The 15603-nt window shown below is 43.9% G+C and overlaps 1 protein-coding gene across 1 annotated transcript; it reads right to left on the reverse strand.

Moving 5' to 3' along the window:
* Positions 1–44: 44 nt before the first annotated feature.
* LOC110974989 (chaperone Ric-8A-like) lies at positions 45–15457 on the reverse strand. The gene is made up of 15 exons (XM_022227004.2): positions 15262–15457; positions 12608–12823; positions 12140–12187; positions 11363–11555; positions 10917–10986; positions 9963–10044; positions 9720–9772; positions 9033–9462; positions 8545–8642; positions 7989–8151; positions 6717–6827; positions 6083–6233; positions 5735–5882; positions 2428–2547; positions 45–2170 (listed from the first exon to the last, which is right to left on the reverse strand). The coding sequence occupies exons 2-15, from the start codon at positions 12695–12697 to the stop codon at positions 2029–2031; spliced, it is 1899 nt and encodes a 632-aa protein (XP_022082696.2). The 5' UTR covers positions 12698–12823; positions 15262–15457; the 3' UTR covers positions 45–2028.
* Between the last annotated feature and the right edge of the window lie 146 nt (positions 15458–15603).

Genomic DNA, 15603 nt, shown 5'->3' on the forward strand with positions numbered 1-15603 from the left:
AACAATTTGGGCGTTGGTTAACAGCTTCACTGAATGAAACAAACTCCATGTGTCAGTTTTTTATTTTTTCAGTGTGCATTCATCAACATTTCAAAAATATTGTAGTAATTCCGGTGAACAATATAATAAAAGAAGTTGGAACATTATGCTACCATTTTTACTCTCAGGTGAATTTAACCAAAATCACCACAAAATACTGTACGCAATTCTGACAGATAATGGCAAGATCCATCTGAAGGGAAAGAGGGTTTAAATAAATAATGCACATATACATCAATATCAATTAAGAATCGACTTGCAACGCATAATAGGTTAAAACTGAAACTTTGCAACTTGCTACAAATCCTACCAAATAATCTCTCTTCCAAACAGCAGAAATTCAACGTGACTATGACTGAAGAGTGGTGGAATTTTTGGGTGAACTACAGATGTAATATCCGTGCTTTTGGGGTGTGATGCAAGCTGACAAAAAAACGCAACAATGAGTCCGAAGTAAGAAATTTGTCTCCACGTCCGAATTACTGAGCTACGGCTGGAAGTGACACATGAATTAATGGGAAATGCATGAAACCGCCGGCTAGTGACTTTCATACGTGTGCCTGTGATTTTGAGCTGTGGCCAAAAAATTCTGACCCAAGGGGTTTTTTTTTGGCATCGGTAAATTTTCTTTCATAAAGTTTTTTCACAGGCTCCTGTACAAAGACATACATGTAACATTCATTTTTTTTTTCCCTAAAATGTTCTGTTCATCACTGATCAATTTAAACCTTACACTTCCGTGCACATTACATGTAAAATACATGTACTTCCGAGCCAAATGATATAACACATTTCACAATTAGATAAAATTGTTATCATAATCCCATTAACCATACACTGCCTGCTTTACATTTTCAATTGATCTTTACTTCAGCTGACAAATACTTACAGAATGTCCCCAAATTTTCCGTTATTTTTATTTTTTAAAAAGATTTCTTTTTAATGCATTACCAAAGAAGTGTTCAATGCGTGGTGCAAATACAACAATATTCAACACTAAATATCATGAATGTGAAACCAATGTTTTAGATGACTAGAAAAAATTACTGGGCTACTTTATGATTCTGATGTTGTTGACAAAAGCTGAGAGACTGCAGTGATTCGTGCAAACAGTAATTTCGTACAAATTTTGATGTTCAAGGAAAATTATAGGACATCCTCAATTTCTCACACAAAATGTTCACATAAAGTAAAACGCTGAGATGTTTTCCATCTATTCACTTCTCCCACACACTCATTTTAGATCAATATATCTTTTAAAACAACGTCCTTTTAATGTGTGCCAAAAAAAATATTTCTGACAGTCTTGCAGTCTTTCTAAAATTTGACATCCAGTGAGAGATTTGTGGCAAAACCTGCCAGCAAACTCTCTCACAAGGTGCAATCAGAGTGAGGAAATTTTTATTTTATTGCCTCAGGATGAAACTCTTGGATCAGTTCACACGGTGCATGGATCTGATTGGTCAGTAGAATAACAAGTCTGGTTCCTGTTCTCCGACACGTGCACTGATAGCCTTTTAGTAGAACCAGTAGTAGCAGACTCAAATATGTGCCTCACAGGTTCCCACCCAGGGAATATGCGAGGACTACTGTGTTACTGGGGCACTGTTACTGTGTCCAATGTGTAGAGGGGAATTTATTCAATCAACAACCTTTTTTGAACAGCCATGGGTAGTTGACAACGGTTGACAACGCATCTTTTGGACACATTTAAGGCTAGTTTTGACACCCCTCTGTCGTTCGTTAATTTCTAGTGGATATTGAATAACTGAACTTCAGTAACTCAGATGCGCTATTTTCTTCCCTTTTTTTCCCAATTTAAGGCAACTCTGGACATCCGATGAATTTAAAATGTTGACGGATGTTAAGTTACTAAAAATACTTAGATGCATGATAATCAGGAGTAAACGTGTTCCACGTTATTTGTTGACTGTTGCGTGCAATCAGGATCGATAAATAACTCTTTTGAATGGCAAACTTAAACAGCTGTTAGTTACCGTCTTGATCATCATCATCAGATGAGTCTGGGGCTGGTTGCTGGTTGGCTTCCATGGTTGCCTTCTGCACAACATCCATCATTGGTATCAGCTTGCCGTCATCGGAAACTGACATGGGTTGAACCACGCCTTCTCTGATGAAAAAAAAAAAGGCCAATGATGCGAGTAAATTAAAAAGTTCGGCACGCAACCATAGAATCACTGCTAAGTCTGTGTGCAGGATCCCTCAGAGTCTTCAGCTTTGTGGTCTAGTATCGTGATTTAAAGGGGTGCAGGTTAAGGGATGAAGGAATATCCACCAAAAATCCGGGAGGGGGTTGCTTTGAATAGGCCACAAGAGACGAGTCTTCTTTTGAACTGGCTAGGACAATGTGCATCTTGCGAGTGGTACCTTGTGATCTTGTGGATCATGTTGGCAAGCTCGATGGCGGCTACCTCTTTCTGCTCGTCCGTCATGCCCTCCATCGGATTGGGCCGTTCGGACTCTACGCGACCCGTCACAGGATTCACCCTGAAATGAAGGCAAAACAACCAGCGTTGCAGTCGAGTACTTTCTTCAGTTTCATGTGGCTCAGTACCCCAGTAGGGTTGATGCAGAATGTAATGGATGGTACCCAAGTAGGGGTGAAGCAGAATGCAATGGATAGTACCCCAGTAGGGGTGAGGCAGAATGCAATGGATAGTACCCCAGAAGGGGTGAAGCAGAATGCAATGGATAGTATCCCAGTAGGGGTGAAGCAGCATGCAATGGATAGTACCCCAGTAGGGGCGATGCAGAATGCAATGGATAGCACCCCAGTAGGGGTGAAGCAGAATGCAATGGATAGTACCCCAGTAGGGGTGATGCAGAATGCAATGGATGGTACCCTAAGTATGGGCGATGCAGAATGCAATGGATAGCACCCCAGTAGGGGTGAAGCAGAATGCACTGGATAGTACCCCAGTAGGGGTGATGCAGAATGCAATGGATGGTACCCTAAGTATGGGCGATGCAGAATGCAATGGATAGCACCCCAGTAGGGGCGATGCAGAATGCAATGGATAGCACCCCAGTAGGGGTGAAGCAGAATGCAATGGATAGTACCCCCAGTAGGGGTGATGCAGAATACAATGGATGGTACCCTAAGTATGTGCAATGCAGAATGCAATGGATAGCACCCCAGTAGGGGTGAAGCAGAATGCAATGGATAGTACCCCAGTAGGGGTGAGGTAGAATGCAATGGATAGTACCCAAGAAGGGGTAAAGCAGAATGCAATGGATAGTACCCCAGTAGGGGTGATGCAGAATGCAATGGATAGTACCCAAGTAAGGGTGATGCAGAATGCAATGGATAGTACCCAAGTAGGGGTGATGCAGAATGCAATGGATAGTACCCCAGTAGGGGCGATGCAGAATGCAATGGATAGTACCCCAGTAGGGGTGATGCAGAATGCAATGGATGGTACCCTCAGTATGGGCGATGCAGAATGCAATGGATGGTACCCTAAGTATGGGCGATGCAGAATGCAATGGATAGCACCCCAGTAGGGGTGACGCAGAATGCAATGGATAGTACCCCAGTACGGGTGACGCAGAATTCAATGGATAGTACCACAGTAGGGGTGATGCAGCATGCAATGGATGGTACCACAGTAGGGGTGAGGCAGAATGCAATGGATAGTACCCCAGTAGGGGTGACGCAGAATGCAATGGATAGTACCCCAGTAGGGGTGATGCAGAATGCAATGGATGGTACCACAGTAGGGGTGAAGCAGAATGCAATGGATAGTACCCCAGTAGGGGTGATGCAGAATGCAATGGATAGTACCCCAGTAGGGGTGATGCAGAATGCAATGGATGGTACCACAGTAGGGGTGATGCAGAATGCAATGGATAGTACCCCAGTAGGGGTGAGGCAGAATGCAATGGATAGTACCCCAGAAGGGGTGAAGCAGAATGCAATGGATAGTACCCCAGTAGGAATGATGCAGAATGCAATGGATAGTACCACAGTAGGGGTGATGCAGAATGCAATGGATAGTACCCCAGTAGGGGTGATGCAGAATGCAATGGATAGTACCCCAGTAGGGGTGAAGCAGAATGCAATGGATAGTACCCCAGAAGGGGTGAAGCAGAATGCAATGGATAGTACCCCGGTAAGAATGATGCAGAATGCAATGGATAGTACCCAAGTAGGGGTGATGCAGAATGCAATGGATAGTACCCCAGTAGGGGCGATGCAGAATGCAATGGATAGTACCACAGTAGGGGTGATGCAGAATGCAATGGATAGTACCCCAGTAGGGGTGAGGCAGAATGCAATGGATAGTACCCCAGAAGGGGTGAAGCAGAATGCAATGGATAGTACCCCAGTAGGAATGATGCAGAATGCAATGGATAGTACCCAAGTAGGGGTGATGCAGAATGCAATGGATAGTACCCCAGTAGGGGCGATGCAGAATGCAATGGATAGTACCCCAGTAGGGGTGATGCAGAATGCAATGGATGGTACCCTAAATATGGGCGATGCAGAATGCAATGGATAGTACCCCAGTAGGGGTGACGCAGAATGCAATGGATAGTACCCAAGTAAGGGTGATGCAGAATGCAATGGATGGTACCACAGTAGGGGTGATGCAGAATGCAATGGATAGTACCCCAGTAGGGGTGACGCCGAATGCAATGGATAGTACCCCAGTAGGGGTGATGCAGAATGCAATGGATGGTACCACAGTAGGGGTGATGCAGAATGCAATGGATAGTACCCCAGTAGGGGTGATGCAGAATGCAATGGATAGTAACCCCAGTAGGGGTGATGCAGAATGCAATGGATGGTACCACAGTAGGGGTGATGCAGAATGCAATGGATAGTACCCCAGTAGGGGCGATGCAGAATGCAATGGATAGCACCCCAGTAGGGGTGAAGCAGAATGCAATGGATAGTACCCCCAGTAGGGGTGATGCAGAATGCAATGGATGGCACCTTAAGTATGGGCGATGCAGAATGCAATGGATAGCACCCCAGTAGGGGTGAAGCAGAATGCAATGGATAGTACCCAGTAGGGGTGACGCAGAAAGCAATGGATAGTACCACAGTAGGGGTGATGCAGAATGCAATGGATAGTACCACAGTAGGGGCGATGCAGAATGCAATGGATGGTACCCCAGTAGGGGTGATGCAGAATGCAATGGATAGTACCCCAGTAGGGGCGACGCAGAATGCAATGGATAGTACCCCAGTAAGAGTGATGCAGAATGCAATGGATAGTACCCCAGTAGGGGTGATGCAGAATGCAATGGATAGTACCCCAGTAGGGGTGATGCAGAATGCAATGGGTAGTACCCCAGTAGGGGCGACGCAGAATGCAATGGATAGTACCCCAGTAGGGGTGATGCAGAATGCAATGGGTAGGGACGCCATGTATTGAGGAGATGATATCTGTCATTCAAAAATCATGGACTACATTGTGAGCACTTTCATGTATCCCACAATGCTGAGCGTCCTTGTAATAACAGGTGTGTGGTCCTCACAAATTTGGAACCAAAAAATTATGTGTAGTTTGCGGAAACGTGCATATTTACATGAGATGACTCCTATGTCAAAGGTCAACAATGTCCTCACATTTAGCAAATGATCTTGGGGCTGTGCTCCTTTTACTAAAAACCATTGCATTGAAAAAGAGAAGTTACTTTTAATAATTTTGGGGGATACACTCACTCATCCCTGATGTCCTTGTACTCTTCTGTGTCGCTGTCTTCGTCATCTGAGCTGTAGTCTCTATTGCCATGGCCACCTGCTAGGAGACCACGCCTCGCTAGCATCCCCGCTGCATTGCCATAGCCAGTGTATTTGATCAGACGAGTAACTGCAATGAGACAGATGGTTTCTTTTTTTTTATACAAGAACGAGAGCACGGTTTGGAAAAGGTGTGATCTGTCGACCAGGAGAATGACAGAAGATACTTCAAGACTTTTTGGATAGGAGAACATTCTCTGTGATATTGTATTTTGGCACAGCTGCATACATACAGGCGATTAGGAAACGTCGACAGTCATCTCAACTCACCTGATTCTTTGCAGAGGATAAAGAGGAAGTCGGCCACCACTTCCTTGATATCGGTGGAGTGGTTGGTCATGAGTCGGACCAGCTTATTGCGCAGGCTTCCGCCTTCCTCAGGAAGGTTGCACGCTTGCTCCTTGTTAAGAGGAGGCAGAACCTGTAATGTGGGCAATGCAAGAACAGCAGTACTGGGGTGTCACACTGTGGCAAGCAGTTGAATGGTCACTGGTCCAAGTCCACCCAGTTTCAGATTATTTGGTACAAACCTGGCTGTACAGGTGAATAAAGCGTGTTAATTGTTGGAATTGGATATTCTTAATTAGGCCAATGGATGGTATATTTGATCGACACTGACTGATGTAGAACCTATCACACAGGATATGCAAGGAGTGTGGTTCTGTGGTGCAGAACTGTGACCAGAAATCTAGTGGTGACTGGTTCGAGTCCAATTGCTATCAGAACAGCAGGGGTAACTGATTTGGTGTGTAATGAGCGGAATCAGACCCCTCACAGTTAAGAATGAAAGGAAAGAGTTTACATTTAAGATTCAAGTCCATTTCTTGGCAATAGGGAAGAAATTGCAAACTTCAGGCACAGATGCTGAACGCAAAACTTGGAAGAAGAAAGTGCGATTACCAACCGTTTTCTTCAGGTATCTGCGTATATGTCGGTTGGTCCTGCTCAGAACACAGAGGGCGCTAAGCACTGGATTCAGCTGCTCCACAACATGCAGCTTCTTGGCAGCTGCGGCCTTTTAACGGAAAAAAAAAACAAGTGGAGCATGACGTCAAATTTCAATGTGCACTGACTATAATAATGGTTTACTTTTAAAGACAGAGACTCAATAGGTTTATTAATGATACCTCTTCAGGAACCGAGACGTTAATGTTCTATGAGCTGTCTGCCGTTAAACCAAGAGCCAATAGAGGGATCCCAATACGATGCTTTAAGCATCAATCTGCGCACTTCCACGTTTGAAAACGAGCTTCAGTTATTAATTCGATCAGACGATTGAAAGTAAGGAGTCAAGACACAAAATACACAAAGGTATGTTAAATTCAGACTTTTCAGGCTGCAAACTTTTGTGGAAGAGTCTTTCAGGACGACTCGAGATGTGAAGTCAAAAGAAAAAATAATGGCAATTTACCGCGAACTACCTGCGACGGTCGTTTATCTTGTGCAGTGGGCGTGGTTTAAGCTGAAGTGGTGTCACACTTACGAGCGGGATACTCCATGTACTGTGTGGACCCCCTCGGGCGTGCGTGATAAAGTTTAACACAGAGAGCCTCGGTTTCGATGCGGATATGCGCAGACAGCACTAATGTGAAATCCATCTATACCTTAGCACCTGCTACCAAATGGTGCCTTCTCAACATCCTTGACCCCAGAACTTGATACTCTGGAGCACCACTCATAGAACCTGGACTCCACTTTCCAAGACGCTACAACCACTTGTTCTAGAACTAAAGAACCAAGACTCACGGTCTACTGCCCCCAATAAGTTCACTTCCTGTAATCCTAGCCAGTGTCTGAATTACTTAGCAGCGGCTTGAAATTACACAGGAGTCTATGGTAGTAGCCATAGCCAGTTCTCATAGGGATGTGTATAATTTAAGCCACAGCCAAGTGATTTGGAACAGCCTACGACCAATTTTCAAAGATCTGCTACACGCACAGAAATCTCTAAAAGCATAGATAATACTTGCTTAACCAAAACAGGATACCAACCAAAATGTCACACAACGTAAAGCCCTTATGACTGGTTCCCAGTTGAATCTTGCTGAGCACAAAACTTTACAAAAAAATTACTTTCCAGTTAGAGGTTCTATGCCACTAGGCCCTGAGTCCACTGCCCAGGATTTTGGGAAACCTTTTTGACAGGACTTATATTTCATCCAAAGCCCAATCTTACCCTATCTACTCTCATCTCCAGAAACTTGAGGATGCTGACGATGGCATCCGTGCTGCGGCCTTCAAACAGCAAGTCCCCCCCGGTCGCTCCCCCACGAGGTTCCGGGGTCAGCTCTTGTATGCATGCCAATGGCAGGGCGCAGGTCATCAAGTTAATGGTCTGGCTGCAAGTTAAAATGCAAACTTTAAAACTCTCAATAGCATCCCTAAAATCTTCAAGCAAAAGAGCCAGCAAAAACTCAACTGGCTATACCTAAGACCTATACACTAACCAGACACAGGGCACGACTTTATGCAGGCTTTGGCTGATGAGTTGATTTTAAGTCAAATTCTCTCTTCTAAGCTGGATCTACATTGATTCAAAGAGATTCTTAGAGATAAGAACTCCATCAAATGGAATCCCTTCACACCCTGGGGTGATATTTCTTGGAGCACAAGCTCATAAGGACACAAACAAGGTCAACAACCAAAATGCCATTCCACGTGCACTGTTTTTGCCCGGTTCCCAGCAAGGATTTGCCGAGGATATTGACTCCCTGTGCACGTGGCACACTTACCTATGGCACTCTTCCATCTTAGCAGGTGTTACCGACTCGCTCAGCAGGACACATCGACAGGCTCTACCTAAACGTCTTAAGACACCTGGCTCCAACTCCTACATTTCACAAAAGAAATATAAATAATTTGAACTTCACGACAAAATCACAAAGAACCTCTCATTTCCGGACAACGCTGATGGCTATGGATGGTTGAATCTACACCATACATCTTGAATGTTACAGAGGTGGAAGATAACTTGCATACGACAGACTCCACTATAAACCCTTGAGTTGGACCAAGAGAGGGTGCAATTTTCCTGGCGATGGAGGCTCCTTTGGTCGGAAATGCACTTCGCTGGTTCACTAACAAACTACGAAATGCACGTGTTACTGAGCATCGCAAGCAACAAACTAAACACTCCAAACCAACATGGCTCTTTTCCAACTGATGAGGGGGCACTTCTGCTTGTCGCAGACAGGTAGAAGCACCGGGTTAAATATCTTACCGTCTCTAGCTCCTTTGACTTTGTGTGTATGACGGTGTTGAATAACGCTTTGAAGACTTCGCAGGCCAAATCAGCCTGTTCCGTGGTCAACTTCACTGACTCTACCACCAGTGGGTCCCCTGTGGCTGCTGTCACTGTGTTTGTCGGAGCATCCGCCGCAGCATCTGCCACTGTTCCTTTGGCCAATTCTGACACTGTGTCAGTCACTGTGTCTATAACCGCTGCTGTCCCTACATTCGTCTGTGTCCCTTCACCCTCTGGTGAAGGCGAGCCTGATGCAACAGAGGTGCTCTCCGTTGGGGGTTGTGGCTCAGTCTCTTGCACTGCTGTTGTGTCAGGGTTCGGCATTGCCGGAGGGAATCCCAACACATCGGATTCAAGGACTTGGATCAGCAGCTCGATTCCATTGTAGTCCTTTCTCACAAGTGCTCTGAAAACATTAAAAAAGAAATAAAACACACATAAATGGTTCAATCCTTGTGGACAGTTCAGATAATCTGTAAAATTTATTTGTCAAAATTCAAGTTAGATTGAGGCCCGTGCAACTATATTGGCGCAAAAAGGTCAGGCCTTAGGCTGTGAGGTCATCTGAATTTTATTCTTTACTTCTGGAAAAAAAAAATTGTTCAGGTCAACGCAAAACCTACCCATTTTCAATTCACATTGGCATTTTTGGTTTGTTCTCACCTTGTTTGAGGACACAGTGCTGTCATCAGGAACAATAACCTCATGTCGAAGAACTAGCGTAAACAAATCAACCAAAAAAATAATCAATGAACGAGTACAAACAGGGAACAGGGAAAGTGGGTTTGTTATTAGAGTAAGCATCATTCTGGCTTTTTAAGCAGGCCAATTTGATGTAGAATTTCCAAGCAAGTCTGTGTTTGAGGGTAAAAAGGAGAGAGACGGAGTAAAAGAAGTCTCTCTTACCTTTATGTCACTTGATATCTGCGGTTTGCTGCTGGGGTAGGATCTAACCCTGTTCATGAGGTATTTGACGCAATCGTTCTCTCTAAATAGGAGAAATATGGCAAAGAAAAACCAATGTACAAAATCTGTAGTGCTGTACCACAGACTCCAAAGACCAGTTTGTTAAACAAAATGCAAAGTACCCAGTATTGAAAAAGTGAACAGGCAGACCAGGGAGGTTGTACCTCATGAACTTCAACAACAGAAAGACATGCATGTATGATGTCACGACTCAATGGCGTTAAGCAATATGACACTCAAAGATCAATGTTGAATTCAAACAGTCATTTATACCCGAAACTAGAATGGTATCATTAGATATGTACAGTTGACTCTCATAACAAAATACGATTATAATGACAATATTTTGAGAATCCCAATTTCTTGAATTCTTACGTCTTTCTTTGTTTTTTTCCATTCCTCTTATAACAAAGTCCTGGTTTAAACAATGTGTTTTCTCTGGTCCCTAGAGCATTGTTTTAAGGAGAGTCGACTGTCTATACATGAATGCATGGTGAAGTCTGGCTCGTCGGACTTTGGACGATAAGAATGGGTGGTTTAATGTAGAATTCAATAGTTCTATATGCTACCGGGTCATTCCATTAGGTTGGGGCACAATTTGTGACAGGTGTCCTTGTTAGATGGGTAACTTTTACCACCTGTCATGACCTGTAGAGTAGGTCATTTACTCTGTAAAAATAACACACACCTCTGTATTCCGCCTTGCAAGATGTATAATTTGGAATCCACATGCAGGGAAATAGCTGTTTATTTTTACGGAACCCACGTAACTAAGGACACCTTCACAAATTGTGCCCCGACCTCATGGAATGACCCCACCAACAAGAACTCAACGGCGAGTGTACCAGACAGTGACTAGTCTATTTATCAGGGAACAGCGAGCAGGAAACTTACTGGCACATACGTTGTACTTGGCTGCTGTTGTAGGTAAGATTGCACAGGCATTTCTCGGCCTCAGTAATAACTGACACGGGAACGGTGCAAACACAAGAGACACAAAATAGTGATTACGATTATATGCTTTGATCGTCGCTTGCATGCTTCTCCGAAATTCTGGCACACAAGTTTGTCCGAGGGATGTGCAGGACAGGTAATTGTAATACTGTGCCGGGTGATTCAGACCCAGAACCTTGATGCTAGGAAAGGTTCAATGTCCTCGGTGTGAGCGTGTGGCATACGGCAGGTGACGGCTGGGGACGATCATTCTCTATGACCTACTGATTATCCCTTATGATATTGGGACACATTTCATTTTATGCAGGCTTTAGTTGGAATACTCTAGTGGACTAGGGAAAAGAAATTATTTCTACAGGCTGGAAAACAAGCACTCATGACCACACCTTGGTCGCTGTATTTCACAGGGTTCTCCTCCAGGCCAGCCAGTCTCATCAGCAAGAGGATGCCCTCCTTCTGAGCCAACTGGTAGAGGTGATGAGCCTCCCTGCTCAGGATTCGCAGGGCTTCCAGACACAGGCAATAGCACTCCGTGTTGTACCCTGCCTCCAGCGACCGCAAAATGTCACCGATGAATTTCTGAAATGGAATGGGCATTTGGCATGGTCTTGTTTTGGAGGTGTTGTTCTGGTCTTTGGGTGTCTGACGTTATAAAAAGAAGTGATCGCGTGGGTGTACAGTGATGAAAGTAATCCCTCATCAACGGTAAAAAGATTTGTTTGGAAACTTGGTTTTTCCCCAAATTTCGCATCTCATATGCCATTTAATTAAAAGTAAATTTCCAGCACCCCAGGGGATTCATGGCCCAGATTTTAACTTGCTGGAAATATCCAATACTGGATATCCAATGTTTATTTTGCAATCCAGGTTTGGATTTCGGTTTTCGACAGCTTCACTCAATTTAACTCAAATGCCGAAGTAAAAGTGAAAGTCTGGCACAATTAGATTGGACTTTTGGTAGAATTATGACTACAACTAAAACAATTCCATCCAAAGGACTGACGTAAGTGAAAGTACTATTTGCGTCACTGTGAACACTCACATTGATACACTAGACCTAAATGACGTAAATCTTGCCACAGCTTCTAGCCGAGCTGAGGGAAACAAGGAGCAGACAGAGAGAGCAAAAGTTGATCTGAATTCTGCAGGGAAAGCAAACCCACCTTTTTGGTTTCAGATCCCAGCTCTGGGAAGAAAAAGGTCTGCGCATTCTGAAAATGAAAGACAAGATGTTGAGGAAGTTGAGGACGGACGAGATAAAAGGAAACCAGGTTTCATGGAGGGAGGTAAACAAAAAACATGTGCAAGAAATGGAGTGATTTGGAGGAAAAACCATCACACAACCAAACTGCAGCATTGCATTTGGGCCGCATCTTGTCAATTCAACACATTTCAGCCGACCCCTAGCAGATTAAACGTTGTACATGTCAGTGTGGTTATTGACATATGCATGCATGAAACATGTCTAGGGGCTCATTTGAGAAACTACATTTTGGCTTGCTAGTTTTTGAGATACGGGTCAAAGACATTTTGACCGATTGTACAGCATAATCTCCAAACTTTAAAGACTTGTATCTCCAAGAATTACAAAGACTCTTTCCAGAGATTCTGCTCCGAGATGTTGGCCGTACCTCTTTGTTAAATTCCTGTAACTTGTTGCAGATGTCCGCCTCGCTGCCGGCTTCAAATGCCGGTATCATGGAGATCACCAGAGCTTCCATGACGCTGAGCTCTCACGGGGGCAGCTACTGGAGCAAAATTGCGTCAAATACGGCAACTGGCCGACGAGAGATGGAGTGCAGTTTGTGACACAAGGCGTAGTCAAACTGAGGGGGCTGGGAATTCACCTACATGTAATTAACCAAATCAAGCTTTCTTAATAGTTGTGAACACGGTGAACCTTCAAGTTTTGTGCAACTTTTAATTAACTTTGTCTGGGACAAATTCAGCAAGACGAGTGCTAAAACGCATTAGTGTTAACTTGGCCATGTTTGACAGTCAATGTCATTTTAACTCTAAAGTAAAGTAGGCCTAGGGCGTGTCCGGTGTAGGCCTATCATTTTGGGGCATCCACAAGTTTGATGTTCAATCAAGTAACAACAATGGTCAGTATGGTCAATGGTCAGTGACCATGAGAACAGAATTTGTAGATTTGCGTCCAACACCCACATGTCCTAATTCCACTGCCCCCATCATTATTTACAAACCTTTCATTATTTGTAAGAAAGAGACACGAAGTCACAAAAGTCAGGGTTCAGAATCTTTTAGCAGCTGGATAAAAACCCTTATTTATGCATTTCATCCATAGTTAGCTCAGGTTAGATGGCTTTCGTATGTCCAGATGTCTGCTTGAGCTAACCTATGGCAGACCTTCCCCCAGAACTAAGGGGTCCGACGTCCGCCCCGTTCCCATGAATGTGGGAGCGGGGCAGACGTCAAACCCCACAATTCTGGGGATATGGATGACCCCCGTGTGTCGGATCGGCTTGCACGTTTGTGTACGTTTTACAGCGGGTCTTTTTTGTAGTGATGATCCCTATTTGAAATGATCCACGAACTGATGAAGGGCCTACATGTAGTTCATCTCTTAGTAAGGCTTTTGGTTGTAGTTTGGCAGTATTACTTGGAGGTTGAAATAAAACACTGAATAAGGAAAAATGAAAAAAAAAAGCCTCATGTGTTTTGGAAATTGTTAGGACACAAATCTACAACCTCTATTCTCATGGCTTTTGCAGTAAAAACAAAGCACTACATCATGACAAGTCAACAGTGTTTTTGCCTTGGGTTGCGAAAACTCCCGGATGAATACATAAAGTATAGACTATTGCAGTCTATTGTGCATTTGAAGCAAGACATGGGACGGAGAGAACCCCCGCCGCCTTTGTGTTGGTCATTGTTTGATCGGAATCTCAGGAATTCTTTACAGACTTCTAGGGGGGGGATGTGTTAGGTAACAATAGTCTAGAGTGTGTATAGGGATTGGACAGGCGGGGGGGTACCCTTCCATCCCATATCTTGCCTGGTATACTACTGTAAAAATCAGTAGCCACTAGCCATGGTTGCAGAGTACCGACAGCGTACATGCTCACTGCACTGTTGAAATGGCATGCATTGCAGTTTGCACATGTTGAGCACAAGATTTCTTACAAAGTGTGCAAATTTACAATTTGCATGTGCAATTTTTGAATTCTGCACAACCACAGATGTGACAGATAAAAAAAAAAAAAAAAAATTTCGCACAGGGATAACATGTGTGGATACATGAACCACAGGCAACAGTCATGTGTAAGAGACTGACATCAACTGCATGTTTTGCACAATTTTGTCGGGTCTGTTTTGCACATGACGTGCCTGCTGCATGCACTGTATGTACAGCATGGCATACACATGTACTTATAGTGCCGGGGCACGGTATGTCACACAACACGCCAGCCAGCCGCGAGAAATTTCCCCGTCAAGTATTTTGATGAATATTGCCACACGAGAGCAATTAAATTCCCCTGTCGACATTTAATTTGGACTTTGCTTCCTTATAAAAAAATCTTTGTGAGAGCTATTAAATTGCCCTGTTGACATTAAATTCAGAAAATTCTTAAAGCCATACATCTATTATTACATGTATGTCTGCAACAAAAAGTAAGACCCCTGACAAAATAAATAACAATCAGGAAAATAAGGATTTTGAAACGACCTGCAAAATGACTAGTTTGTACTGGAATCCTAGTCTTTACTCAAGCGACAGTTTCCCAGCTCGACTGATGCCATTTAGCTGGAGACTTCGAAGGGAATGGGAATCCCCGTGATGCCAGCTGGGCCCTGTCGAATGCTAACCATCATGACTCCCTTTTACTTTAGCATGTTTAGAATTGCACTTCGAGGCACAAAGATGACAGAAGCTGTGCACGTTCAAAGATTGTGCTCAACGTTAACTGCGCAAATTTAAAATATGTGCAACCTAATAAAAATTGCTGAGGGAAACTTGTGGAAGTTGTGCAAAGTTAAACTTTGCACACTTTCATTCAAAGATTGTGCTGAACACACAGACCTCCATGCATTAATTTAATGTAGGCTAGGCTACAGGCAGACAGGCTACACATGGTGGTCGCTCCCTCAGAATCACATACATATTTCCTGTGTCACACAGTACGTGACATAGGCCGGTAAGCCTACCCCTATACATAGGCAAATCGACAGTCACCTGACAACATTGAGTGACAATGAGCAGGCCTCCTACTCCTCGGCCAACAACACGATGAACATGATGAAGGACCACGGAAATACTCACACAAAAGAATGCTCAGGACGAATGCTGAAGCTTGGTCTAGCCGGTGTAGAAGTGCGCGTCACCAGAGAGATAGCAACCTGCAGGCTTTATATACACTGCGAGAAAATTTCCAAGGAATAGGGTTTTTATCAGGCCACAGTCAGCTCAGCAGTACACGACCCGACGTGACGTCGAAATATGAATGTTGCAAATTATACCGCCCTCTTGCGTTCGTACTAAGTTAGTATATAAAATTATTTATGAAACGTGTCAGCTGATTGGGCAGAATGACCGAGTTAGAAAAAATTGAGCGAATCATAACAAGTTTCTTTTATATCGTAAAGACATGAAAGACGCTCTTAT

This window comes from Acanthaster planci, linkage group LG20 (genome assembly GCF_054643075.1).
Source record: "Acanthaster planci isolate LZ-2023a linkage group LG20, COTS_SCS, whole genome shotgun sequence".
Taxonomy (NCBI): Eukaryota; Metazoa; Echinodermata; class Asteroidea; order Valvatida; family Acanthasteridae; genus Acanthaster; species Acanthaster planci.